We start from the raw sequence: 25,620 nt of genomic DNA, 5'->3' as shown, positions 1-25,620 counted from the left end.
ACATTTTAATCAGGTAATTATTCATCCTTTCTGTCAGTGACTGGGGGATTCATAATGTACTCCAGATCTGCTGGCTCCTTGAATGGCACTACTGGGATCTGGTTAGAGAGCTGTAATGTTTCACCTCACAGGTTCAGAAAAGCACACACTGCATCTTTGCTAGGGGTGAAAATTTGATGTTTAAAACCAAAAATGATGTCTGCGTATGCACAGAATTTTCTACGAGTGCTTCATTTCACAGTGCTTCATAGACCCGGGAGGTACCATCATTATGAACAAGATATTCTTGAGTGAATCAAATATCTAAAAAACTAAAGTCCACAGGAAGGAATTGTCATCAGCAGTACTGGACAGTTAAAACTGAACAATACAGTATTTTATGAGGCAGGTTTGAAATAGCCCCCTGAGATTGAAAAAAAAAAAGAAAAGTTGTCGCCCATAGCAAGCTTGGCATAGACAGCCGGGTGACGTAAATCAGCATGTTTCTGTGTCTGATTTCATGGTGAACGTGTTCCTTTCACCTGAGGAATGTTTTTGTTCCTGTCCGCCGTTACGCCAAGCAAATTTGATTGGCTGCTTGTATGCCAGTGAGACTAACTGTGATTCTTTTAGAAAGCAAAGTCAGCTATATTTTCTTAACATGCTAATGATTTCCCAAAGCCTGTGGATGTGACATACAGCAGAGACCTGGCAACAATGGTGAACATACAACCTGCTGTTGTATGAAACATTCTCAACCTCTCACCTCTCTGCTGTTCAGACAGTGCCAGGCCTGAGGTCATTTTCCATTCCTTAATGTGTGTCAGTGGAGGGAAGCAAAGGTGAGTTTTTTTATTCAAGTGTAGATATATTATATCCCCTCCGGTATATGGTATACACTACAGGTGCCTTGTTGTACGGTTATTGACCTGGCCTGCAAACCAGCTGCATTGCTTTATTGAGATACAGCGTCATAGGACACCTGCAGAAAGTTCAGTTCCTGTAAACCTCACAATCCAAAACCCATTTATAGAAACTGCCCAGATCTGGTGTTGCCTGGTTCACAGTGGGTCTAATTCCCACCTCACCCCCAAGAAGGCCCTGAAGTATAAATATTTCCATCTCCACATGTTCTCAATTTTGTTCTGACTGAGAGTGCTCTGTTTTGTGAACTGAATGCTGAACTATAAGTACAGAACAAAATCACATGTGATTACTTTTTCTGTTTCTATGTGACACATTATAGTATGCGGCATGTAATAAATAGTAAAACGGAGAATGGAATGAAACTCACTGCCAGCAATGATAAATCACTGGAGGAGAGATTTCATAAATGTTCAGATTAATGATTGCTTCTCAGAATTTCTGTCTTTTGGAATTTTTTTGTTTTCTGGCTGACTTGGTGTAGATAGATCTGCCCATTTTAATGAGCATATATTTAGTAAAATCATATACATATGTGCATAGTTTACTTAAAATTTGATCAATCATAAAGTTGATCAAAGAATACTTCAGAATGACCATGGCACTCTTGTGAATTAAAAAGCCTTTATTATCAAATGGCTACATCCAAGAAATCTAAAAACTCTCCAACGCGTTTTGGCACAACCATTTGATAATGTAGCCATTTGATAATAAAGGCTTTTTAATTCACAAGAGTGCCATGGTCATTCTGAAGTATTCTTTGATGGACTGTTATAAACCCTGGACCAGAGAGCACCTTGACCTTACAGCACCAGAACCCCGAGACACACTCTCTACTATTGGACTTATAAATAAAAAATTTTTTTATTATTAATGTTCAATACCATTTTTATTTGTTACTTTTGATGCTCAAATAGTATACTGTATCATTTTAAAATGGAAAACAAATAAAGCTGTTTAAAGGAATAGTTCACACAAAAATAAAAAAATGCTGAAAATTTACTCACCCTCAGGCCATCCAAGATGTCGATGAGTTCGTTTCTGCATCAGAACAGATTTAGGGAAATTTAGTACTATGCTCACCAATGGATCCTCTGCAGTGAATGGGTGCTGTCAGAATGAGAGTCCAAACAGCTGACTGGACACGACTCCAGTCCATCAATCCATCAAAGTCTTGTGAAAAGCTGCGTGTTTGTAAGAAACATCATTCATCATTAAGGCATTTTTAACTTTTACGAATGTAAACCTCAATGTAACTTCAAGCCATTTGCTTTCAGCTAAAATATGAATCTTCTATTGATAATAGGCCTATTGCTTTCTCCAGTGAAAAAGCTGTCTTGTCTGAATCAGAGGAGAAATATGCACAGATCAAGCATCGTTTACAAGCAAAAACAGTCCAAAACATCTCTAAACAAATATGCCAAACAATTATAGTGTCAACAACTGTGTGTGCCAAAGGTGTGAGGGAAAAAAACATGACGTGTGAGTCACAGTCAGTGTTCTCTACGACCAAACAATGAAGATTAAATAATGCAGAATATTATAATATTCTAAAAATATATATTAATGATGCCAAAATAATTAATTATTCTCTGAAGTCAAAATAAACTATTAAACCAAACCGTTTTATAAAGGTAAATATACATATATATCTCTGGGATATGTTCAAAGCCACAATAATAAAACTGCAGAAATTATATATAGCATAATCTCAAACAGCTTTCTGATACCATCAGGACTGTAAAATGTATAAAAGCAGTATATTTTGCAAGTTGGGTGCCCAAGAAATTAACAAAGTACTTATGTTACTTATTTTTGAATATGTATAAAATATACTACAATAACTTTCATTTTGGGAGAAAAACATGTAAGAACAGATTGTAAAAGGTGATACTGATTAAACATTCACACATGTGCACAGCACAAAAGCAGACATTGAATCAGTCTACAGTTAAACACTATTAGATGCTATTTCTGTCTCTCTCATAACAACCTACAGTATATTGGAAACTAAAGACACACCCCAGACAAGGAGTATTTAACAGATGTTTGTCCTCACCTCAATAAATTATTTGGCTGTGCTTCTAAAATGTTCTCTCCGCTCATAAGCAGTGGGTGGAGCATTAATTTAAATCTGCTCTGGTCTGATTTATGCTGACAAAAAAAAATCTGCTGGAAAAAGATCTTTCACAAAAAAATAAAAAGTTCAAGCCACAATATTGCATGAAGAGTGACTTCAAGTTTTCAGCATGTGTTTTCAAAATGTAGTGAAGTCACAAATGCTTCCTTCAATAGTATGAAAGCTGGAAACCAGATTGATGATATCACGTCATTGTTTTGTATCGTATTTATTAACTTGTTTGTGTTGTTAAGAGTTTGGCCTAAGGGTGTAAATAGACATGACATGCTCAAACACTCATCGTTTATCTTGATTTATTAATTTAGTTATTGATACAATTAATTCAGTATCGTGTTGCGTAACTCAATTCCCAAGTTCTCATTTCCCAATATGGCGAACGAGTTAAACTTCAATCAGAGTTGATGCTCCAATGCACCCACAGTTAATATTTATATGGCCTGTTAATATTCAGAGAGCCGAAACCTCAGATTATTAAAAGGATTGACCCCAAAATGAACATTCTGTCCTGATTTACTCACCCTTATGTCATACAAACCCTTTATGACTTTCTTTCTTCTGTGGAGCACAAAAATGTCTCATGTTTTTTGGATGATGTTTTGGACCCCACTGACATTTGTTGTATGGAGTGTTGAAACATTCTTCAAAATATCCTATTTTTTGTTCATACAGGTTTGGAATTACATGACGGTGAGTAACCGATGATAAACTTTTAATTTTTGGGTGATCTATCCCTTTAAGGATCAGACGTAAAAGAGGAACTGCCATATTCAAGTGATGAACAGCGATAAGAAAGATATGGAGAGGTTAACTCCTGGACAACATGCAAAGGAAAGCTCCCTCTGGAGTTATTATAGCTACTCCCATAAGATCAAACATCTTTTTGCCCAGATCTCTCTTTCTATCCTTTCACCTTGACCTGAGGCAAAATTCTCATATGGGGAGACCCATCCCCTTTCCACACCCCCATGACAACTTCTTGCCCAACCAGCAGTAGAGGCTGTGACATTTGAGTACACATATGTTGCCCACCTCCAACAAAGCATTACTCACACTGTGACAGTCCTGAGTGCGGTGTTTAAAAAGAGCTTGCTTAGCCTCATGTACGCTCAGGAACAACCACAAGGCATCTTAGTGGCTGTGGAACATCTGATTTACTTCAAAATAATCTGATTACATGCAGGGGCAGACTAACATACACACCAGCATTAACATCAGAATGTATGTGCCCGGGGCCATGCTGGCCCTCTGCCTGTCCTGCTTTTTGAGTGGGAATGTGTTTGGTTATGAATATGGAGAGGATTACTCTGATTCCTACTATAATGAAATCTCCAATGGTGAACGCCTGCAAAGTAAGTATTTTTCAATTCCAGATATCTCTTCTTTTTTTATTTATACACGTTGCTGTACTGAAATGTTGCTTCTCATTTGACTTTTTAAAATAATCACGACTGCATGACAAATTATTTTAAAAACAGAACTATTGAATAAATAGGCAGTTGTATTTTTTATTTTTTTTAATAGGATTTCAGGTTAAAATGTATAAATGTAAAAAAAGGATAGTGTATTAGCTATAACTGGTCATCAGGTCTTGTAATTTTTTTCTCTATTTTTAAGTAAATTTTTGTCTTCACCAGTCAGTTTTATATGGTCTTGGAAGTGTGACAAATTAATATCAAAAATACAAATATTTCATGCTGTTTTAAAAAAAATCACATTTATGCTTTTCACAAGATTTAAATGTTCTTAATGTGTGACAAATTCATTTTAAAAGAACAAATATTCCATAAAATCTCTTAACTGATATAACAAAGCCACATGCAAATAATTATAAAAACAATTGCTAAATATTGCTGTTAAAAGTTTTAAATGTTGCATATCACACCACAAAATATGGCAACTTTTTAAAAATCTTTCATGTCAACTACTCAAATCTATTTAAATATCTGAATTTGTAATGTACAGTGCTATGAAAGCATAATGTCATGAGCCATGACCCATAGCTTTCAAAAATACAAAAGTGTTGGCAGGTTTCCTGACATCTGACATTTACATACCTTTCCACTGACACTCTCCTGCAAACCCAAGCCTGGAGCTTGAACATATTAACCAGAGGATACTTAGGAGCATCATAAAGGTTATTCATTTTCAGAGAACTTGTCTCTGAGAGTTTAGTAAAGTGGCAGTTAGTAATCCTTGTGGCCACTACAAAACCTTTAGCAGCAGCCCTGGAAAGAACAAAGGATGACAACAAGCCACAATCATGTTATTCATTACAAGTACATTATTAGATGATGGGTTTACCTTTTAAAATTGGTTATGTTGCACCAACACAGAGCAGTAAAAACCATACTCTTTGTTCACAGCAGGTGCTACACAAATTCCATGTCCGCCTCAAGACCTCTCACGCTGGGACAAACTTTTCATCATGCTGGAGGACTATCAAATGAAGCAAGACATGCTCTTGCAGCAGAAAGAAGACATGGTTAAGGTGGAGATGGACTCCATACGGAAGGAGCTCCATAAGCTTAACAACAACAACAACGTATGTGTCCAGGCATCAGAAAACACCTGTAAATGTATAAGTGAACAGATGAACCGCAATCTGAACCAAGCCATGGACCAGCTCAGAGAGGCTGCGGATATGTATCAAGCCCAAAACAATGAGACGCTGCAGCAGCTCATTCAGTACAGCAGGAACCAGGCCACCCGCCTCACCAGACTGGAGAGCAGCTCACTGCTGGGAGCAGGTCTGGGGCAACTGGCCATGAAGTCTTTCTCCACTTATCCAAAGGAACAAGAAGCAAGCAGTGCAGATGGTGGTAAGCTGGAGAGAGCGCTAATGGCCACCGTTGCGGATCTCCAAAGAGTACATGCCCAGCTAGTGCTTTTCCAACGAGCAACGGCACATCGATTCCTGCCCTCAGGTAGATGTTTCAACTGTAAGAAAACCCAAATCCATGATGATTTGACTGTTTTAAAATTAATTGAATTGAATATATTTTATTTAATTTAATTTTATTTTATTTTATTATTTTATTTTATTTTATTTTATTTTATTTTATTTTATTTTATTTTATTTTATTTTATTAAAAAAGGGCATTTTAGTTTAGGGCATGAGGAACAGACGGCAGACAAACACTGAAAAACTATTTATTTAATTATTTATCTATCTTATTCTCAACAAGGCTGAATTTAATTGATCAAAAATGCAGCAAAAACAGTACTATCGAGAAATAATTTATAATATATTTTAAATTAATCAACAGAAGAGACTAAAAGTGACAGTAAAGACATATAGTCTTACAAAAAATTATATTTGTAAATAAACACTGTTCTTTTGAACTTTCTATTCATCATTCAGAATGTTCTGAAACTGAACATTATTTACAACATCATTACCTATAATCCATGCAGGTTCGGGTTCTTACACAGAACAATCATTTCACTTCATAAGTCCTCAATTATATCATCAGGAGACACAATCTGAAGAATTCATTTTGTATTTCTGTAACCGCTTTTTTTACTCTTAAAGTGACGGTACCTATTGGCCTATATTTTATGAATCACCAAGGACCACGGTTTCAGCTAAAAATCTTCTTTTCTGTTCTACTGGAGAAATAAAATCAAATAAATCTTGAATGGCCTGAGGGTGTTTAATTTTTGGGTGAACTATTCCTTTAACGGGATAATCTACACAAAAATTTAATTTCTGTAATCATTTACTCACCCTTATGTCATGTATGATTTTTTAAAATGATTTTCCCCCCTGTGGAACACAAAATAATAATATTTTCATAATTTTCTTAGTGCGTTTGTCCATACAATAAAATGGTGCAATTTTTTTTTTTTTTGTATAGACAAAAACAGCTGAAACATTCTTCAAAATGTCTTTTGTGTTCCACAGAAGAAATAAAATCAAGCATGTTTGGAACAACATGAGGGTGAATAAATGATGACAGATATTTCATTTTTGGATGAACTATCCCAAAACACTGAAAAAAAGTCAATTATAGTTTAATATTGTGTATTATTTTTTCAATTTTAGAAAATAATTGCATTACCATGTAAATAAATTAGTTAAATAAGTAAAAAGCTAATAAATTCTAGCGGTGTGGCTCAGTGAGCATAATTAATGGACTACAAATAGAAGAACTGTTTCTCTGTTGTTCCAAATTTACATTTTAATGACTTAAGGTGGGGCAAGTCTGGATTTATTTACATCACCATGCTGGACATTACTGTTTACATTGTTCACTAATACAGATTTTCCCTCTTCTATAGTTTAGTAATTTACAATGTTTGTCTGGCGTATTGCTGCATAGGTGTTGCTCCAGTATGACTATTGCCAGTTGGTCCAGTCTGACCACAAATAATATAAAATGACCCAAACAAGGCGTGTGCGTTAACCATAGTGGCAGTAACTCTGAAATGGCACTCACATGTTTACATGTAATGATTATTTATTACAATGAGCAGTACTTTCCAGTGGTGTGTGAGGCATATGTTAAATGACCTAACTTTGTCCTGTCAACCTAAATATAGACTATATTTAACCATATTTAACTATAATCAACTATATTATTTATTATGAAGGCCTAACACATCAGTATCAATGACTGTATATTTAAAAGTTGATGCATATCACTTGCTATTTCTGCTTTACAATGTGGTTTAAGCATCATAAAAATATTGCTATAGTTTTGTAACATGACAATGGTATAGTGAAGTTGTTGAATGAAACAGAGAATAGTATAACATATGTTGTTCATAAAGTAATTACAATTATAGAGCTCATTTGGAAATCCAAACAGCTCGAATTCTGAATAATTTCATTTAAGATCATAGACAAAGAGGTTATAATATATGTGAATGCAAAATTGTTGTATATTTGCATAATATGGACAAAGTATTCCCAAAGAATACATAGTCCCAGCAAAACACACTTTAGGAAGAAAATCTTGATTGGCAGTCTAGGCTGTCATTGAAAAACCATTAAAGTAGTTTTGGAGTGTCTTTTTCTACACTTCAATGTCCCAGGGGTTGATTTTTTATTAAAATTAAACTTTTATTATATGAAGGACACATTCAACTGTCTTGGAATCTTTTTATGATCTACTCAACATTTATTTCTTTGCTACTTTTTATGAGAAAGTCTATCAAAACACAGGTCAGATCCTTGAGTCACAGCAGGATTATTTTGATGAAAGAAGTGTTGTGTCAGTGTGATATTCTAATTTGTGGAATAGTTTACCTGTACACATAAGAACTGCTCAGACTGTTGGAATTTTTAAGTCATTACTTAAAGGCACAATATGTACGATTTTTTTATTAAAATAAAAAAACCACTAGAACAGTGTTATATATTTTGCTGACTTGTGTACTTACATTACGAAGAATGTTTAAATCCAGAGAAATAAGCAATTTTAACTAGTGACATGGACCGTGTCCATTGTGTCATTGTGTCGCCTGCCAATGACGTCATAAACCCTTGATTTCCGGTTTTGTTTTGTAGAAAACATGGAAACACCAAAGACGCTTTAATATGTTGTGCGTTTTAATAGACCGGTGACGACCGCACAGAGTAGCATAATAACAGAACTTTCAAATGTATCTAGTATGATAAAACAGCGCTGCTTTTTTTCCCCCACATACGCACGACCGTTCATTCACAGTTCATTCCAGTGTTCATAAGACCATCACATCTGACTGGCTCTTCAGCTTTCACAGTTGATGGTCTCCTTCCAGCCATCAACCCATGTACTCCAGTCAACATCCTCATCCCAGATAACAGCAGTAGACTGAGCAAATGTTTTGTCAGGCCCGGAATCCTGGAATCTGCCTAAGAGGAAAGTTTCAACCATTTTTTCAATAGTTGGTACCAAAGTTCCCGTTCTTTAGCAGTGCACGTAGCATGATGGTGGATCAGCCTTCTAAAGCTCTTCTGCTCCTCTTCTCTCTCTGGCTTCCCCTCCTGACCCTATAGTCAATACTTCGTCCCACTTGTTCTACGGCATTCGTCGTCGTCGGCCCATGAGACGGAGGACTGCAAAGATCTCTTCGCATCACTAGTAGCATCAAAATTTCCATTGTGACATCATAATCACCGCAAGAAAAGTTCATGTTGGAAACTTCCTCTGTGTAAAAATGAAAGGATTTACAGTATAAACAACTGGTTTATGGTTTATGATTTGCAGTCATGTTTATGAACTGGAAGGTCTCAGCAGATTGCCTTGTGTCAGCTACCATCCAAGTTTTTCATTTGAATTTCATGTGCTTTAATTTGTAGCAGCCAGAAATGAGAATAAGACAATTCAATTTTTATTGTTTATCATTTCAAGTTGTAACTTTGTCACATTATGCACGAAGTGTGCAAATATTATTCAGTTGTGGACCTACATAAAATGCTATGTTATGAATTACCCATAGCAATACAATAGTTTTATTTATAATTTAGCCTATACGTTTGCATTTCACATCAGCAATATTTGAAATTTCACCGTATTTCTTCACCGCACAACGCTAATAAACACAATACGTAATCTGAAATGGGGTGGAATTTATGTTGTAGAAATGGTAGCCTAATTGCTTTCAGAAAAACATATAATAAATATCTGTGCCCCTAGGCGAGAAAACACTCTTTTATAAGAATATGTCATCTTTCGGATGGATTTCTGATGTACATTCATCTCTGAAATGCGTTATGAAGTACAGTAACTGCTGGAAGTAAATGATCTATGTCAGCGCATTGGCCCCTGGGTGGCACTGTACTCAAAAGAGGGAGGAGTTGGTTATAACAAACTGACTATAATGATAGTCCTTTGTGAATGACACGTATGAAAGTTTTGAAAAAGCCAATTCATAGCCATTAGTCGGACTTACTTTTTCCGTAAGGGATAAGTAGCCTATAATTAGAGCTAACTCGAGAAGTCTGCGAGAAATCAACTGGTGCGTCCTTTAAAGGGACAGCATCGCGAGGAGAAAAAAATAAACAGACGGATCATTGTGACTTTCCTAAACATTTACGTTACTGAAGAATCGGGTGGCACAGAGTCTTTACCGTCTACTCAAGAAGAGGAGGAAAGGATGGGGAAGGGAATTTGTTCGAGACGATGAAAATAATACCTTTATGCAAAAAAAAAAAAACATATATACAAAAATCTGTTTATATATGTTTTTGTAATAATTTTTTTTAACATCTTCATCTTTTATATTTATTATCAACATATACTGACTGGTTTTAGAATGGATTTATATGTACATGACATATATGTCCAAAATGTATATTTGTATGGGGTAGATAGAAATTTTTCCAAATCCATATATGTTTTTACTTCATATGACAATATTTCATTTATGGAAATTTAATATACATTACATTTGCATACGAGTGCTTATATGCAATATTGCCAAAGCCTCAGAATACATAAAAAAAAAAAAAAAAATCTATTTTTTTTCAGTGGTATATGATCATCATTCTAAGCTAGAGAAATCCCTCCAGAAAGAAAGACTTGAGCATAAGAAGGCTGAAGAGGGTAATGTCCTGTTCATTTGCACAATAATTGATTTCCTGATACACACAACCCACTTAATCTGGATGCGATTTGATAATGATGATAGATAATGAATGATAATGAGTCCAGGTTGTGCTGAATGCAGTCTGCTTCACCTTTGTTTTTAAAAGCCTCTATTGATTGTCAATACATCATAGATTTGCTTGTGTTTAAGCGGGAATCACAGAAGGCCCTCAGCAAAGAAAAGGTAATTTAAAATGTATGGTGTTTTAATTACTAATGATGTGTAAACAGGATAGAGCTGCTGTCAGCTGCTGTGGCTGCATAATAACTTTTTTTTTGACCTAACAGCAAGAAGCAACCTATCGACTAAATGCTCTGCAGACAGAGCATCAAATACTGAAGGTGAGATGGCACAATGGAAGTTCTTAAAAAGTCCAAGAACTAGTTATAAAAATGATATTTTAATTGTGGATGATGTTAAACATAATAATTCTGACATCTTTTGTATACGACTAAATCAGTCCCAGCATGAAGACTTGAAGATGCAATATTATGAACTTCAAGAGAAGAACCAGAATCAAGGGCAGGATCACGAACATGTTCTGGATGAGCACAGGCTGGAAATAGACAACCTGCAGAGGGAGAAGGAGGTTGAAGTATCCAGACTGAAAGGTAAATCTGTGTGAAACTCTTGTATGCATTCAGAGTAATCAGATTTAAGGCTCAGACCAAATTAATTTCCAGCCATATAAAATGCGCCTGACCATGTACATTTGCTAGAGTCTTTCATCACCAGATTTCCTCCTTGTAGAGAATGTGTACAACCTTCGAGAGGAGAACAGACAGCTGCGGAAAGCTCATCAGGACATCTACACACAGTTACTTGATGTACAGGTCAGAGAAACTACAAAGGAGTCGGTGATGCATTTTATGATTAGGGTTTAAAGGAAGTTTTAAAGAATTTTCATGTAGTATTTTATTTTAGGACAGATAATATTGCTGTTCAGTTTGTAGTCCTAAAACCTGGACTTTTACTATTCTAGACATACTGAAATTACAGTTATTCTTTTCGTCCTCACCATTTCAGGAACAGCACAAAACCCTGCAAGCTTCAAAAGATCATCTCTCACTCACATTACAAGACCATAAAAATGCACTTGTTGCAGCCCAGGTAATACACAGTCATGACTACTGTTTTAAGTTAGCCAGAATCTGGATGTATTTGTGTGTGTATCATGCTTGAAGTATATCACAACTGATTGCTGGGTATCCCAATACTTATTATTAACATTTAATATACAGTGTTTGCTATAAATGTAAGAAAACAATTTAATTTTAAATTTCTGATGGTATAGTCAAGCTAAACTAACCATTAAATACATCAAACATACACTACCATTCAAATGTTTGGGGTTGGTAAGATTTTTAATGTTTTTGAAAGAAGTCTCTTATGCTTACAAAGGCTGCATTTGTTAGATAAATACAGTAAAAGAGTAATATTGTTCAATATTATCATAATATTTAATTTATTATAATGGTGTAATTTATTTTCAGGATTCTTTGATGAATAGAAAGTTTTTTTGCTAACAATGTAAAAGTCTTTACTGTCACTTTAGATCAATTTAATGTATCTTTGCTGAATAGAAGTATTTGTTCGTTCTCTCAAAAAATTTTACTGACTCGAAACTTTTTAACCTACTAATCATGTTCTCACCTCATTTTATGCCATCACACCCTACAAAGACAGCTGAAATTTGCGAAGAGGTTTGAAATAGAGTTAAGTTTGTTGGAAAGTCATGCCTAGCAATATTTATATCTTAAGCATGTCTAAAGTCTCATATTATGGTCGATCTTTTTCTGTGCCTCAGACCACAGGTTTAAGCTGTAAATACAACAGATGTGTCATTCTGGCATTTGACCCTGTGTGAGTGATGCATGTTTGCCTGCCATTAACATTTTAATACTGACATTATATCTGACCGGATATAATGTGCCGCTGTGACAACATTCTAACATGTAAACTACTTATTCTTCCTGACCTTACATTGCAGGAATCATTTCTTCAGTAGGGTCACTCTATATAAACCTTTGTTCTCAAATAAGAATGGGGAATATATTTTATAACAATTATTTATGAAGGTTATAATATATAACATTATAAATTCAGTACATTTTCTCCTTGGCTGTTTATTTAATTTACATTTTACAGTCTCTGTGCTGAGTTAGCATCTTTCTTTCATAGAGTCGGCTCTCATACTATTTGACTTTCATTACCCAATCCATGCATCCCAAAGTATCACTTGAGAAATTTTGAATTCCATCCTAATTCAATGTTTGGATAAAGCTTCAGGTGGAAGAGCTGAGGCGATTAAAGGAGAATCGCAATAAAGCATCCAGTGCAGGCCGAGCTGCTAATATTGATAAATTTGCTACTGAACGCACCCGCAGCTATATGCTGGAGACAGTAGAGCGCCTAAATGAGGAGCTGCATAATAAGCCAATTCAGGTACAGAAGGAAATGTAACATACAACGTTAAAAGACTAACTCATTTACTATTTGGTTTTTTACTTTGCCTTTATTAGTAAGGAAGTCTATGGATTAGCCTACTGTAGACATGAATATGTGCTATTCACACTCTCACATCACAAATGGATTAAGTCTTAATCCTTTTTTGAAATTATTCTCACTTTCTATTGCAGTTGAAGTATATATTCAAAGGCCATTTGGGCTAGTTTGTCAACTCCAGGATGAGATGACTCATGTAACCTAATAATGTAAATGTGTGACTGTGGCTAATGCAAGTGTCTTATCATCAGGCCACACCACACTTTGGTCATGCGGATGTTTCTCCTTTACAGGTGGAAGGATACGAGGAAAATGGAAAAGGGTTATCCCCTCAAGGTGTGTTGGAGATTGAAAATAACAATGCGACCAAAGTGGCAATGAAGCAGCCTCAGCAAATTGATATTTTTGCTGAGGGAAACGGCAAGAAAGAGGAGAGAAGCACATCAAAGGATAGAGGAGGAGAGGATAAGAGGAAAAAGGCAGTGCTGGAACATTCCTTATCAAACCCAGTAGAGCTGGGCATTAACCCTCGCAACACGCTAAGCCAAAGCCTGGAGAAACAGACACAGACAGAGCCACTTCACAGAACCAAAGTACACTTTGAGGCTTTGGATACAGTTATCGCTGGTAAGGAAGGATATTTTTGTGGCAGATATTGGCATTTTCTGATTCTGCTGTATTTTATGAAGCGAAGGGTTCTAGCACAAAAGTCCAAAGTGCTACCAATATGAGATTTGAAAGAAAAAGAAGAAGAAAAAAAACACCTTCAAGGATACATTTAAATGGCACATTTATGTTACTACGCTGAAAAAAGAAATTGCTAAAGAAACATTTTTACTCAGAAATTGCTGTTAAATTTCACAAAGTAACACATTTAATTAAACATTTAATTAACAGGGAATGCAGAGCAATCACACTATATTATGGCTGGACGAGATGATGTAAAGGAGACTCAAAAGCATGACAAGGTGTGTCTGATAATGCAGTGTGTATGTTATAATATATATAATGTGTCTGTCTTTTTTTGATCTGCATTTGCAAATTTTTCTCTGCACTGAGAGTCTTTGCAGTAAGAACTGCATGATCAGACATGAAAGAGGCCTAAAACAGATTTGAAAAGATCAATGTTTGTTCACGCTGTTCAGAAATCTGTGTCACATGTAGAGAGGAAAAAACTGATTCGGACCACTTTTTTCACAAATTGCATGCAGAGTCATAAATTAATTATGCAATAACATCAATGCAGTGTGGCATAAACACTGTGGCTGTGCTTTCTCTGTATTATTTCTCGAAAAGCTCAATTATTTGACTTTGAAGTGCAAATTACAATTTCTTTAAAGTTTTATCACCGGAAATTACATCATTTGAAGTTTAAGATTTCTATTAATGACTTATTCTCTCTCCTTAAATGACTCCTTTGAGCAGGGCATAGGAGAAAAAAAACTGAACGCTGTGAATGAGGGCAACAACCAGAACGAAGATGAATTTGAAGAGGCAGAAGAAGAAACAGAGTACAAGACCAATGCGAATAAGATCAGGCCTGAAGAGGATGAGCAGCTTGTGGTGAGTTAACAAGAAGGATACAGACAAGCTCCTCGTATATTATTCATGGAATAAAGTCTGTGGTGATACTGACCTCTGACATTTGCTAGCACAAGTTTAATTTATTTTGCCTAGGGATTTTTAAAAAATGTATCATTATTTGGCAATATTGAACATACACTGCCATTCAATCGTTTGGGGTCAGTAAGATTTTTTTTTTTAAAGAAATTAATTTTATTCAGCAAGGACACATTAAACTGATGAAAAGTGACCGTAAAGCCTTTTACAGTGTTATAAAAAAAAACAAAAAACATTTCAAATAAATGCTGTTGTTTTGAACGTTCTATTCATCAAATAATCCTGAAAATATCATGGTTTCGATAAAAGTATTATCAGTGTTTTCAACATTGATAATAATAAATGTTTCTTTAAAACTAAATCAGCATATTAGAATGATTTCTAAAGGATCATGTGACACTGAGTACTGGAGTAATGATGCTGAAAATTCAACTTTGCCATAGCATGAATAAATTACATTTTAAAATATATTACATTATAAATTACATTACGTTATAAAATATATTGAAATAAAAACAGTATTACAGTTTTTACTGTTTTTTGATCAAATAAATACAGCCGTAGTGAGCATAAGAGATTTCTTCAAAAACAACTCCACATTTTTGAATAGTTTTTTGATAGTGTATATCATTAATATTTTTTACAGATGTTTACAGATTTAAATTACCTTTGTTATCTTAAAGTAAATCTTAAAAAGCACTAATCATGTAATATCTTTTTCACTTTCATATTGCACATTATAATGTTGTAGCAGTTAAAATGTTTGATTTAAATTTTTAGTGTTTTATTTTTAATTTAGACAAAATACTATAGAATTTTAATATTGTAAATAAATGTAAAAAACCTATTGACAAAGTTGCTGTTAGTAGTTTCCAGCAGAAGAACTAAACCCACTGGTATGGAACGATAAGCAGATTACTGATGCACTATATCAATAGGTGGCAGGCAATCCAGAGCAGCAAGAGGACCAGCCAGATGAGCAATATGAAGATGATGTAGAGGATGAGGTGAGGGAATACAGGCATTGATGGACTGGTGTGCTGAGGAAGTGATACAAAATGCTACATGAAAAATGACTTGTTCTCATCATCCCCACTGCAACATCCATTAGACTCTTGATGACTCAGTGCATGACAGACAGAAGAGAGCAGAAGAGGAAGAGAGTGAAGAAGATCCCTACAGTGAGCGTAATGGAGCACAGGTCAGCCAAATGCTTAAGAAGTCCTTTCCTCTCAGTCAAATAAAAGTAGTGAGAAACATGTAGAAAACTATTTTAACTTTGTACTTTAGCTGAAAATGCAGAACAGCGTATTTAGAATGTAAATGCACAAAATGTTTGACAGGCTAAATAAGTAAATTCTGAGCACAGACTATTTGAAATATCAAAAAAATGTTTTGTTTCAGGGCCTTGATAAACTGAATGAAAACACAGAAGCTGAAAAGGATGCCAATCAGATGGAGAGCTTCCAAGAAAAAATGATAAAAAGAGGATGAAGAAGATCTTAGGCAAAGCAATCAAAAGCCTGAGATGTGAAGGGGACTGATTCTAGTGTCTGCTGAGTGGCTTTACACATCTCAAAGTGCAACAACTGTGATCCCTTGTTTTTTCCCCCCCAAGACTACTTATGCAAGTGCCTTGTACTCCCAAGTACAAGGATTTGTTTAGCATTTATATTTAATCAAAGCATTGTATCTTCTTGATCTTACTAAGGCGATATGAGCTGGCACCCTGCTGAATGAAAATAAGTAAAGAAAACTTTTAATTCCTAATGTCAGGGAGATATATTCAAATTAATCTTCAGTTCTTTCTTTTAAAAGTAAAGTTTTTAAATTAAAAGTAGTAATGCAGTAAAGGGGATTGAAGTTACAACAAAGAAGTTGAAGAAGAAAAGAAAATGTAACTGTTTTTAAGTTTCAACATTTCAAATGTTTCGTTTTTACTTTTTGTCTGGTATATGACTGTCATCTGAGAACTTCACATCTGGACTTTCCCTAAAAAATATAAAAATATTACATAGTAAAGCTGTACATGAGCTCTTTTATTGTTATTATATGAACTTTGTATGCTTCTCAGTAGGAACCTTAAATAATTTGAAAATGCGGACATAAAATGTACTTATAAAAAATTACGTTATATTGTGAAATATTTACGTGAATACAAATGTGGATTTTTTTTTTAGCTTTATTAAAATTATGATTAATGTGGTTCTTTTGCTCATGTTCACCCCCTTACATTTTTTTCTTCCCTTGACCGCGCATACTATTATTTATATATCTGTATTTGTTTTTGCAAAGTAAATGCTGTAAGTTTACTGTTTTGCAAATAAAAAGATTTTAAAATATCAACACAATATTTTATATTATATTCAATACAAAATATGAGACATCCTTAAACGCCCATAGAAGGTGCTTTCTGGTTGGTCGGGAGACGGAAGTCGTCAGCTTTCTCGCAGCTCACGCAGCAAACTTCCGAAGTTAAAAACAAACACCGCTACATTTTGCTAACTAAGCATCAAGGAAACCTTTAATACTTACCCCTCAGCTGTGGGACGTGCAGGCAAAGACGAGAGCAGGTATTTCTGTTGAGATTGTGATCATATTAAGTGTACAGACATCGAGATGAACAGATCTGTCTGCTAACTTTGATAGCCAGCCTGCTTCTGTCTGGCTATGAAGGAGTTAGCTAGCCTGCTAACTCTAAAAATCACTTGAGAAATAAGCAAAGCTTGAATAACGTCAGAACGAGGTCTGTTTGATTTGGCTTTGACGGTTTAAAAACAACCAAACTAAATCGAAAGGTGCCGGTGGGGTTGTGACCTAAAAAAAGAGACTAGAAAAACATTTGCTGCATGCCCATTGTAATGGACGGGTTAGCAGGTTAAATAATTAACCATAGTTTCAGTAGCATGGACTTTCTAGGCTATATTTTTGTGACAAAAACAAGGTGTCTAGATTGTCATGTAGGTGAGGCTCTGCAGTCAAGTTTGACTGAGCCTTAATTAGAGGAAACCATAGCAGTGAAATATATACATTCCTCCATAAATATTATTTATTTAACCGTTATCTTTTGGTATCATGTGCGGCAATAGTAATACCTTAAAAATATTTATATTGAGAAAGACTTGATCATATTGATTTCAACGCAGTAAGAGTTATTATTAATCGCATCTTTTTAATTGCACCTTAAAGTAACAATCTTAATAACTTAATATTACTGAATATTTTTGTTTTTATATTGTATTCTCTTAGCTATCACAAATGTGTTTAAAGCTTAAGGTTAAGTAGTATGAATTTATAATAAATAAATAAAACAGCTTATAAGAACAGTCTTTAAACATTTTGTTCCTTTAAATGTAGAAAATTCGAAACAGAAAAGTGATTTGTTATTAGTTGAGAATACATTTTTGGTAGATGTCCATTAATTCAGTGTATTCCTTCCAAACGTAGAGTGCTTGAGAGAACTGAGTGAATTGTGTGGCTCAACTGCCCGTTTTTTCCTGTGGTGGGCCTCCATTGAGGATGACAATGGAAGAGATGAAGAATGAAGCTGAGACAAATTCAATAGTCTCTATGACATTATATGCAGTCATGTACCCAGTCTTCAATGAGGTATTTACATTTACACTTTAGTATAAGCAAATATGTAGTGTTGTTTTGACCATACAAAAAAATAAGTTATGTTTGTGTGTAATTGAGCATGCTGTCAAAGTTATGGATTTTTATCTTTCATCAAATTATTTAGTTATCAAACAATAAAAACATTTTACAGGCTGTTCACTGCAAACTGATAAATTTGGACAGCATACAGTACTGTTTTAAAGTTTAGGGTTTGTACAATTTATGCTCACCAAGGCTGAATTTGTTCATTAAATAAAAACACAGTTAAAACTTAAATTATTAAAATAACTGTTTTCTATTTGAAAATGTCATTTATTCCTGTTTTGGCAAAGCTGAATATACAGCAGTCATTCCAGTCTTCAGGGTCACATGATTCTTCAGAAATCATTCTAAATATGTTGATGTGGTGCTCAAGAAACCTTTCGTATTATTATCAATGATGGAAACAGTTGTGCTGCGTACATTTTTTTGTGTTTTCCCCCAGGTTTTTTTACCACGATGAATACAAAGTTCAAAAGAACAGCATTTATTTGAAATATAAATCCTTTATAACATTTTACATTGTCTTTGTTGTCACTTTTGATCAGTTTAATGCATTCTTGATAAATATGTATGAAAAAAATTTTTTTCGTAACTTAAAACAGTTGATATTATATCATAAAGTATGTGAATATGAAATGTCTTTTTTTATTTTGTTCTATTGACAGTTGGAGAGGATAAACCTGTCAGCGGCACAGACATTGCGGGCAGCATTTATCAAAGTAAGATTTCCTGAAAGTGTCCATTCATCAGTATTTATTTTTCTGACATGTTATCTCTCTTCATCTGGCCCTTGTGATGTATTTGTTTTTAAAAAACGATTAATTTCATGCTCAACATAATATGAGGTTTACTGATGTGAGTTTAATTCTCTTCAATCAATGCCACCCTCTAAAGGCAGAGAAAGAGAACCCAGGCCTCACTCAGGATATCATCATGAAGATACTGGAGAAGAAGAACGTGGAGATCAACTTCACCGAGTCACTGCTGCGCATGGCTGCAGATGACGTGGAAGGTAAAAGACATCATTTGCTTCTGGTACAGTCCATATTTCTGGATCTTTCCTGCAATAACACTCAAAATGATAAAAATAATGACTGGCCAGTAAAGTTCCTTTGTTTTTCCAGTAAAGATCAGGGTGGTTTTTGTGACCATGTGCACCCGTTTTGTGATTCATATTTTACAGAGTACTTGATTGAAAGACCTGAGCAGGAATTCCAGGACCTTAACGAGAAAGCACGAGCCCTCAAACATATCCTGAGTAAAATCCCAGACGAGATCAGTGACAGAGTGCGCTTCCTACAGACCATAAAGTGAGGATCCTGTCCCTTGTTTTCACCTTGATGGCATAGTGGTTAAAGATCTGGCCCGGTAATCAGCATGACACTTAACCTCCGGTCATTCCAGAGGGATTGTCCCAGTAATAAGTATACTGTATGTCACTTAGGATAAAAGCATCTGCTAAATGAATACTTATGTTGTACTTACTTAATACAAACTAGAGTAATGATCACACAATAACTGCAGTCAAAATCATTTGGAGCCTATAGATTTTTCTCCCCTTATAGTCTTGCTTAAGGTCTAGTGCTTTAGTTTTAATCAAGCAATCAGTCAACAATTAATCGACTAAGCGATCTCACATAGCTGACAATACCATGGATACATAGACCTCAGGAGATGTTCAAACGTGAAAGATTTGATTTTAATGGGCCTCTCCTCTGTTATCTTGCCATTCTCCACTGCCTGACTGCTGAGTCAGTGTTTCGCTCTTCATAAATGTGTTCATCTTTCCTGACCTCTCGCTGATTTCCACAGAGACATCGCCAGTGCTATAAAAGAGCTGCTGGACACAGTCAACAATGTTTTTAAGAAATATCAGTATCAGAATCGCAGGGTAAGTATTTCTTATTTCACAGATAAAATTTTCACTGTTGAATAAGCAAGTTGGGATGTTTTTTTTTTTTTAATAATATTGGGATTACTACAAATTAAAGTTTACCCAAAAAATTGACATTTTGAAAAAATGTACACCCTCAGGTCATCTAAGAAATAGCTGAGTTTATTTCTTCATGGGAACAGACTTTGGAAATTGTAGAATTAAATAATTTGCTCACCAGTGGATCCTCTGCAGTGAATGGGTGCCGTCAGAATGAGAGACCAAACAGCTGATGAAAACATCACAGTAATCCATGGATTATAATAATCCACACAACTCCAGTCCATCAATGTGAAGTGAAAAGCTGTGTTTAATGTATAATGTTAGCTGTGTAATTAAACAAATCCATCAAGATATTTTTAACTTCAAATAAGTCCTCCAATGATAACGCTTCCTCCAAACTAGTAGTCTCATCTGAATCAGGAGAGAAATATTCTAAGATCAAGCATGGTTTACAAGCAAAAACAATTCTAAACAATTATGTCAGTGGATTTTGATATGAGAAGACAGGGAATGGCCTTCACTGGTGGAAGTGTTATTATGGTTTATGGACTCCTTGAACACCTTGATGGATTTCTTACAAAAACACAGTTTTTCACTTTACAATATTTTGACGTCTTTATCATCTGTTTGGACTCTCATTCTAACGGCACCCATTCACGGCAAATTGGAGAGTAAATGATGCAAAATTTCTCAAAATCTGTTTTGATCAAGAAACAAACTCATCTACATCTTGAATGGCCTGAGGGTGAGTAAATATTCAGAAGATTTTCATTTTGGGGTGAACTATTCCTTTACGCTCACTTGATAGTGCTTAATGTTGATTACTACAAAATTTAATTTTGACTTGTCCCTCCTTTTCTTGAAAAAAATAAATAAAAATAAATCTATCTTACAGTGAGACACTTGCAGTGGAATATGGCCAATCCATAAATGCTAAAATACAAGTCAGAAACATTATGTATGTTAACATGATTTTAGTGTGAAAAAATGGCTTACTAACCTTTTCTGTGTAAAGTTGCATCTAATTATACAACTTTGTAGCCATGACAACCTAATGGCTAAAACCTTTAAATGACTTTACATCTCAAAAGTTTTAACAGAAAAATTAATGTTAGGTCAGTGGTTCTCAAGTCCAGTCCTTGCGACCCCCGCTCTGCACATTTTGTATGTATGAAATATTAACCTTTAACTTCTTGTCCCCAGGCACTTGAACACCAAAAGAAGGAGTTTGTGAAGTACTCCAAAAGCTTCAGTGATACGCTGAAAACATACTTCAAAGATGGAAAGTAAGCAAGCAGACAGTGACGGATGTTTTTTCAAAGCGCACTCATGTTTCTAGCAGACATCTATTTTACATCTTCTATGAAAGTGCTTTTCTCAATGAAAAATGATCAGCCAATTGATGTCCTGAGCACAGACTTTTCTCTTTCTCGTCCGCAGGGCAATAAATGTCTTTATCAGTGCCAACAGGCTTATCCACCAAACTAACTTGATACTGCAGACCTTCAAAACCGTCGCCTAGGAGACACAGCTGTGATGCCTGCGGTAGTGTGGAGCCAGTTATGTGTAATATACAAAGATTTTTGTCTTTTCAAAGTATAATTTATAAACCTTGCCTCATTTTAAGGCACTTGAAATGAGGAGTTCAAGGCATGTTAATTTACTCTTAGCTGAATAATCATGATTTTCACCCTTCCTGACAGCTTCATTACCTTCACTGTTGTTCTGATCAAATGAAAGCCAAAAGACTTTGCGCCTTAAAGTGTCATGCAACATTCCATATACAAAGTGTAAATATTGGTATTCTTTCTTTGTCACTGAGACATAAAGTATAAGAATAAATGATGTATTTAACAGATATTTGGTTATAAATGTTCAATAAATAGTTTCCAAATGTTTAATATTCTCTGTCTCGGGAGGTTTTTGATTTATTCACTTAATATATCCCCACAGATGCACTAGGGAAGTTTAAAAAACAGCTTTTATGAAGTCTGCTGTGTAATGTATATTAAGAAGCACAGTTAATGGAAGAGCTCTTCGACTTTCTGTGTCTTTAAGTGGATATTTAATGGTCTCAGAGTAGATACAGAAGAGGGTGTCCTGGGCTGAAAGATGCTGACTATAGTCTAATTGTGTCACCCAACCTCATAATTCTATTAGTTTTGAAACTGAAAATCAAAACTCACATATTTGCTGTTAACGTACAAACAAACTACTGTTCAAAAATGTGTGGCATGTAAGATTTTTTTTCTTCTTTTGAAAGAAGTCTCTTATGCTCACCAAGGCTGCATCTATTTAATCAAAAATACAATAAAAACAGTAATGTCCTCAAATATTATTAAAATTTAAAATAACGTTTCCATTTCATTATATTTTGAAATGATTCCTGTGATTGCAAAGCTGAATTTATAGCAGCCATTACTCCAATCTTACAGTGGGTATAGAAAAGAATCACCCCCCCCCTTTAAAATAATCACGTTTTGTTGCTTTGTAGCCTGAAATGAAGACGGACATAGTTTTTATTTTATCCAGCTGTATTTACTCAGTGCAACTTATAACATCCAAGTGAAAGATATAACACCAACATAATAATAATAATACGTTTATTTTATATAGCGCCTTTCTGCAAACTCAAGGTCGCTTTACAATATCAAAAAAGATAAACATGACAGCAGACAAAATTTTTTTTTACAGATAAACATGGAATCAATGGCATGAATCAGATCATGCAGTCAGAGATCAGAGAAACAAGAAAGGAAAAGATATGTTTTAAGGTGGGTTTTGAAATTCTGTAGTAATGAAAGATCACGAATGTGAAGACCATGAAGTGCTTTGAAGGTGAGGAGAATCTTGTATTGAATACGGATATACTGGAGCTTATTTAATGTTGTGTTTGGTAGACCATAGAAAAGAGAATTACAGTAGTCGAGTCAAGAAGTAATGAAGGCATGAACCAGTGTCTCAGCATCATTGATATTTAAGAAGGGACGTAAGCGAGCGATATTACAGAAAAAACAAAAAACAGAATCACTGTGTTGTAAACTCAATCAGGTGTAGCTAATCACCTTTTTGCCTAGAAGCACAGTGAAGTCTATTATTAAGAAGTGGAGGGTATTTGGTACAACACAGACGCTCCCTGGATCAGGATGTCACTCCAAACTGGATGTTTTTTTTTTTCTTTTCCTGACATGTTGGTGTTATATCTTTCACTTGGATGTTATAAGTTGCACTGAGTAAATACAGCTGGATCAAACAAAAACTGTCCATCATTTCAAGCTGCAAAACAACAAAATGTAATCATTTTAAAGGGGGGTGATTCTTTTCTATGCCCACTGTAAGTGTCACAAAATCCTTCAGATATAATTTTCTTATTATTATCATCAATGTTGAAAACAGGTGTGCTTGCTTAATATTTGTGTGGAAATGGTGATTTTTTTTTTTTCAGATTTCTTTTGAATCCTGAAAAAAAAAACGGAATTTATTCAAAGTTTAAAAGCACAGCATTATAGTGTAAATCTTTTGTAGCATTATAAATGTCCTTAACTTGGTCAAAAGTATTGTTTCCTTATTTACTTCTCCTTATTTACCATATGCAATGAAAGATTAGACCCAATTGATCCCATTTCATCCTATGGAGAAGCTTTTTTTTTTTTTGTAATCTTCTATTGTGTTCCACAGAGGAAATATTGGTATGGATCAATATGATGATTGGTATGGATCAAAGTTTGAGTAAATGATGAATTTTAATTTTTTAACTATTTTCTTTCCCACAGCAATTGCTATTATTTACCCTGATATTTACCTTACAGTCATATAAGCCAATATAGGCCTTCTGCTGCAGTTTTGTGTGTGGTAAAATCCCTGAGAGAAAAGTGTAAGTGACTGCCAAGGCAAGGCGACAGATGATACTGGTGAGCAAACCATTTATTACTGACTCTAAATAGAACGCCCAAGGCCAGCGCAGACAAGTTGCTGCTTCTGCTTTAATATCTAATGATGCCCTTTTAGGCTCACCGATTTGTCTTGTGAAAACTATGTAGTCTGGAGCTATTTGTTGAAACAGTTTAGAAGTTTGCAGCTGCAGCAGATTGATCAATTATAGAGGCCTATTGATTGTAAATGTCAGCAGGCATGACTGTGTGAGTCGATTGTATTCATTTTTTTCCCCCCCCACCTGTCGATATGAGACCGAGGGCCGCTGCTTCTTGGCGAGGGGTTTGGCGGGGCTCTGTCCATGAGACTGATAAAGCAACAGCAGTTATGTGCGTAATCTGACCTTTGGCATTGGCATAACCTGCTGAAAAGTCTCTTTATGAAGAGAGAGGCCATCGGCTGGACGTCTCAGAGGCTTTTGACATTGCAGACGCTGCTGACACGGTCTCCCCTACTGCCGGCTTTAATAGCTCTCATCATAATAAGTGCTTGTTATAGAATAAAAACAACCCAGAGAGTTGATGGCTCTGAAGTACAAATTCCATTTCATTTTCCAAAGTGGGATTTGCATTTGGAATTTTAAATTTAAATCAGATGCTCAAAGTCATTCCAGTCCAAATCTCCAATTTAATTTATACACAATGTTTGATATTCATGTGATGCTCTCCAGTCTTCTGGATTCAGAAAAAAGTGCTGGCATTAATGCAGAATGCCCACGAGGCACTGCAGAATTAGCATTTAAAATGGTCTGAGTTGAGTTTAATGAGCCTCTACCAGGGGCAGCTTTGTTTTTGTCTGCATTCTTGCAATATCAGAGCAGGTTTACACATTTGGACACAAGTCTGTCCAGTCACAAATACGGAGTTAGAACTGTCAATGCAGATTTCTTTATAGCTCAACCCTCCTGTTGTGTTTATAATATGGGTGTCCCGTTTGTGTTGGGCAGTTCGCCAAAAATCAACACTACTGAAAACACTACTGAGTCACGTAAAAACATGAAAACTCTATTGTAGCTGGTCAGAGACTAAAAAATATAAAATATTTTGTTTTAGCGGTCAATTTGACCCACATATTTTTGTTCACAATTAGCTTTCTTTTATGTTTTTTTATTATTTATTTTTTTCATGGCTACATGAGCTGTTTTCCCACCAAAATGCAAATGACTATACAATAAACTAGTATCTAGCATTATTTTTAATATAAATAGTATTTATTGCTATTTTTCCTTAGTGTAAAAAGCCTCTGCATTTTTGTTGTCTGGTTCCCAAACTTTTTTGAGGGTAAAATGGTTTTCTCACACTTCTTTTCAGTGCTGCAAAAGAGTGAGATCCCAAAAAACTAACAACCA

General features: G+C 35.1%; 3 protein-coding genes across 3 annotated transcripts; all 3 read left to right on the top strand.

Moving 5' to 3' along the window:
• Positions 1 to 4,111: 4,111 nt before the first annotated feature.
• LOC107706296 (pentraxin-related protein PTX3-like) lies at positions 4,112 to 8,886 on the top strand. The gene is made up of 3 exons (XM_016509972.1): positions 4,112 to 4,392; positions 5,410 to 5,967; positions 8,762 to 8,886. Exons 1-3 carry the CDS (start codon positions 4,218 to 4,220, stop codon positions 8,884 to 8,886), a joined length of 858 nt encoding a protein of 285 aa, XP_016365458.1. The 5' UTR covers positions 4,112 to 4,217.
• Positions 8,887 to 10,504: 1,618 nt separating this feature from the next.
• LOC107706331 (Golgi integral membrane protein 4-like) lies at positions 10,505 to 16,636 on the top strand. Its single transcript, XM_016509998.1, has 13 exons — positions 10,505 to 10,575; positions 10,725 to 10,801; positions 10,906 to 10,959; positions 11,079 to 11,229; positions 11,369 to 11,451; positions 11,645 to 11,728; positions 12,902 to 13,063; positions 13,417 to 13,750; positions 14,021 to 14,091; positions 14,549 to 14,686; positions 15,682 to 15,750; positions 15,855 to 15,944; positions 16,148 to 16,636. The coding sequence occupies exons 4-13, from the start codon at positions 11,100 to 11,102 to the stop codon at positions 16,235 to 16,237; spliced, it is 1,251 nt and encodes a 416-aa protein (XP_016365484.1). The 5' UTR covers positions 10,505 to 10,575; positions 10,725 to 10,801; positions 10,906 to 10,959; positions 11,079 to 11,099; the 3' UTR covers positions 16,238 to 16,636.
• A 526-nt stretch (positions 16,637 to 17,162) lies between these two features.
• pdcd10b (programmed cell death 10b) lies at positions 17,163 to 22,233 on the top strand. Its single transcript, XM_016510114.1, has 8 exons — positions 17,163 to 17,316; positions 18,191 to 18,352; positions 19,069 to 19,122; positions 19,298 to 19,415; positions 19,587 to 19,713; positions 20,216 to 20,294; positions 21,543 to 21,625; positions 21,780 to 22,233. Exons 2-8 carry the CDS (start codon positions 18,263 to 18,265, stop codon positions 21,859 to 21,861), a joined length of 633 nt encoding a protein of 210 aa, XP_016365600.1. The 5' UTR covers positions 17,163 to 17,316; positions 18,191 to 18,262; the 3' UTR covers positions 21,862 to 22,233.
• The last annotated feature ends 3,387 nt before the right edge of the window (positions 22,234 to 25,620 follow it).

This window comes from Sinocyclocheilus rhinocerous, unplaced genomic scaffold, assembly GCF_001515625.1.
Source record: "Sinocyclocheilus rhinocerous isolate Xijiao unplaced genomic scaffold, SAMN03320098_v1.1 scaffold444, whole genome shotgun sequence".
In the NCBI taxonomy this organism is placed as follows: Eukaryota; Metazoa; Chordata; class Actinopteri; order Cypriniformes; family Cyprinidae; genus Sinocyclocheilus; species Sinocyclocheilus rhinocerous.
Note: the sequence above shows the minus strand (reverse complement) of the source record. Positions and strands in the feature narration are given on the sequence as shown.

Excerpts from the sequence above, each read along its gene's own strand:
- pdcd10b (XM_016510114.1), top strand. The coding sequence starts at position 18,263 with ATGACAATGGAAGAGATGAAGAATGAAGCTGAGACAAATTCAATAGTC. Across the intron at positions 18,353-19,068 it reads TGTACCCAGTCTTCAATGAG|TTGGAGAGGATAAACCTGTC; the intron begins GTATTTACATTT and ends TTCTATTGACAG. Across the intron at positions 19,416-19,586 it reads GGCTGCAGATGACGTGGAAG|AGTACTTGATTGAAAGACCT; the intron begins GTAAAAGACATC and ends CATATTTTACAG.
- LOC107706296 (XM_016509972.1), top strand. The coding sequence starts at position 4,218 with ATGCAGGGGCAGACTAACATACACACCAGCATTAACATCAGAATGTAT. Across the intron at positions 4,393-5,409 it reads CAATGGTGAACGCCTGCAAA|GTGCTACACAAATTCCATGT; the intron begins GTAAGTATTTTT and ends TGTTCACAGCAG. Across the intron at positions 5,968-8,761 it reads ACATCGATTCCTGCCCTCAG|CTTTCACAGTTGATGGTCTC; the intron begins GTAGATGTTTCA and ends CTGGCTCTTCAG.
- LOC107706331 (XM_016509998.1), top strand. The coding sequence starts at position 11,100 with ATGCAATATTATGAACTTCAAGAGAAGAACCAGAATCAAGGGCAGGAT. Across the intron at positions 11,729-12,901 it reads ATGCACTTGTTGCAGCCCAG|CTTCAGGTGGAAGAGCTGAG; the intron begins GTAATACACAGT and ends GTTTGGATAAAG. Across the intron at positions 14,092-14,548 it reads AGACTCAAAAGCATGACAAG|GGCATAGGAGAAAAAAAACT; the intron begins GTGTGTCTGATA and ends TCCTTTGAGCAG.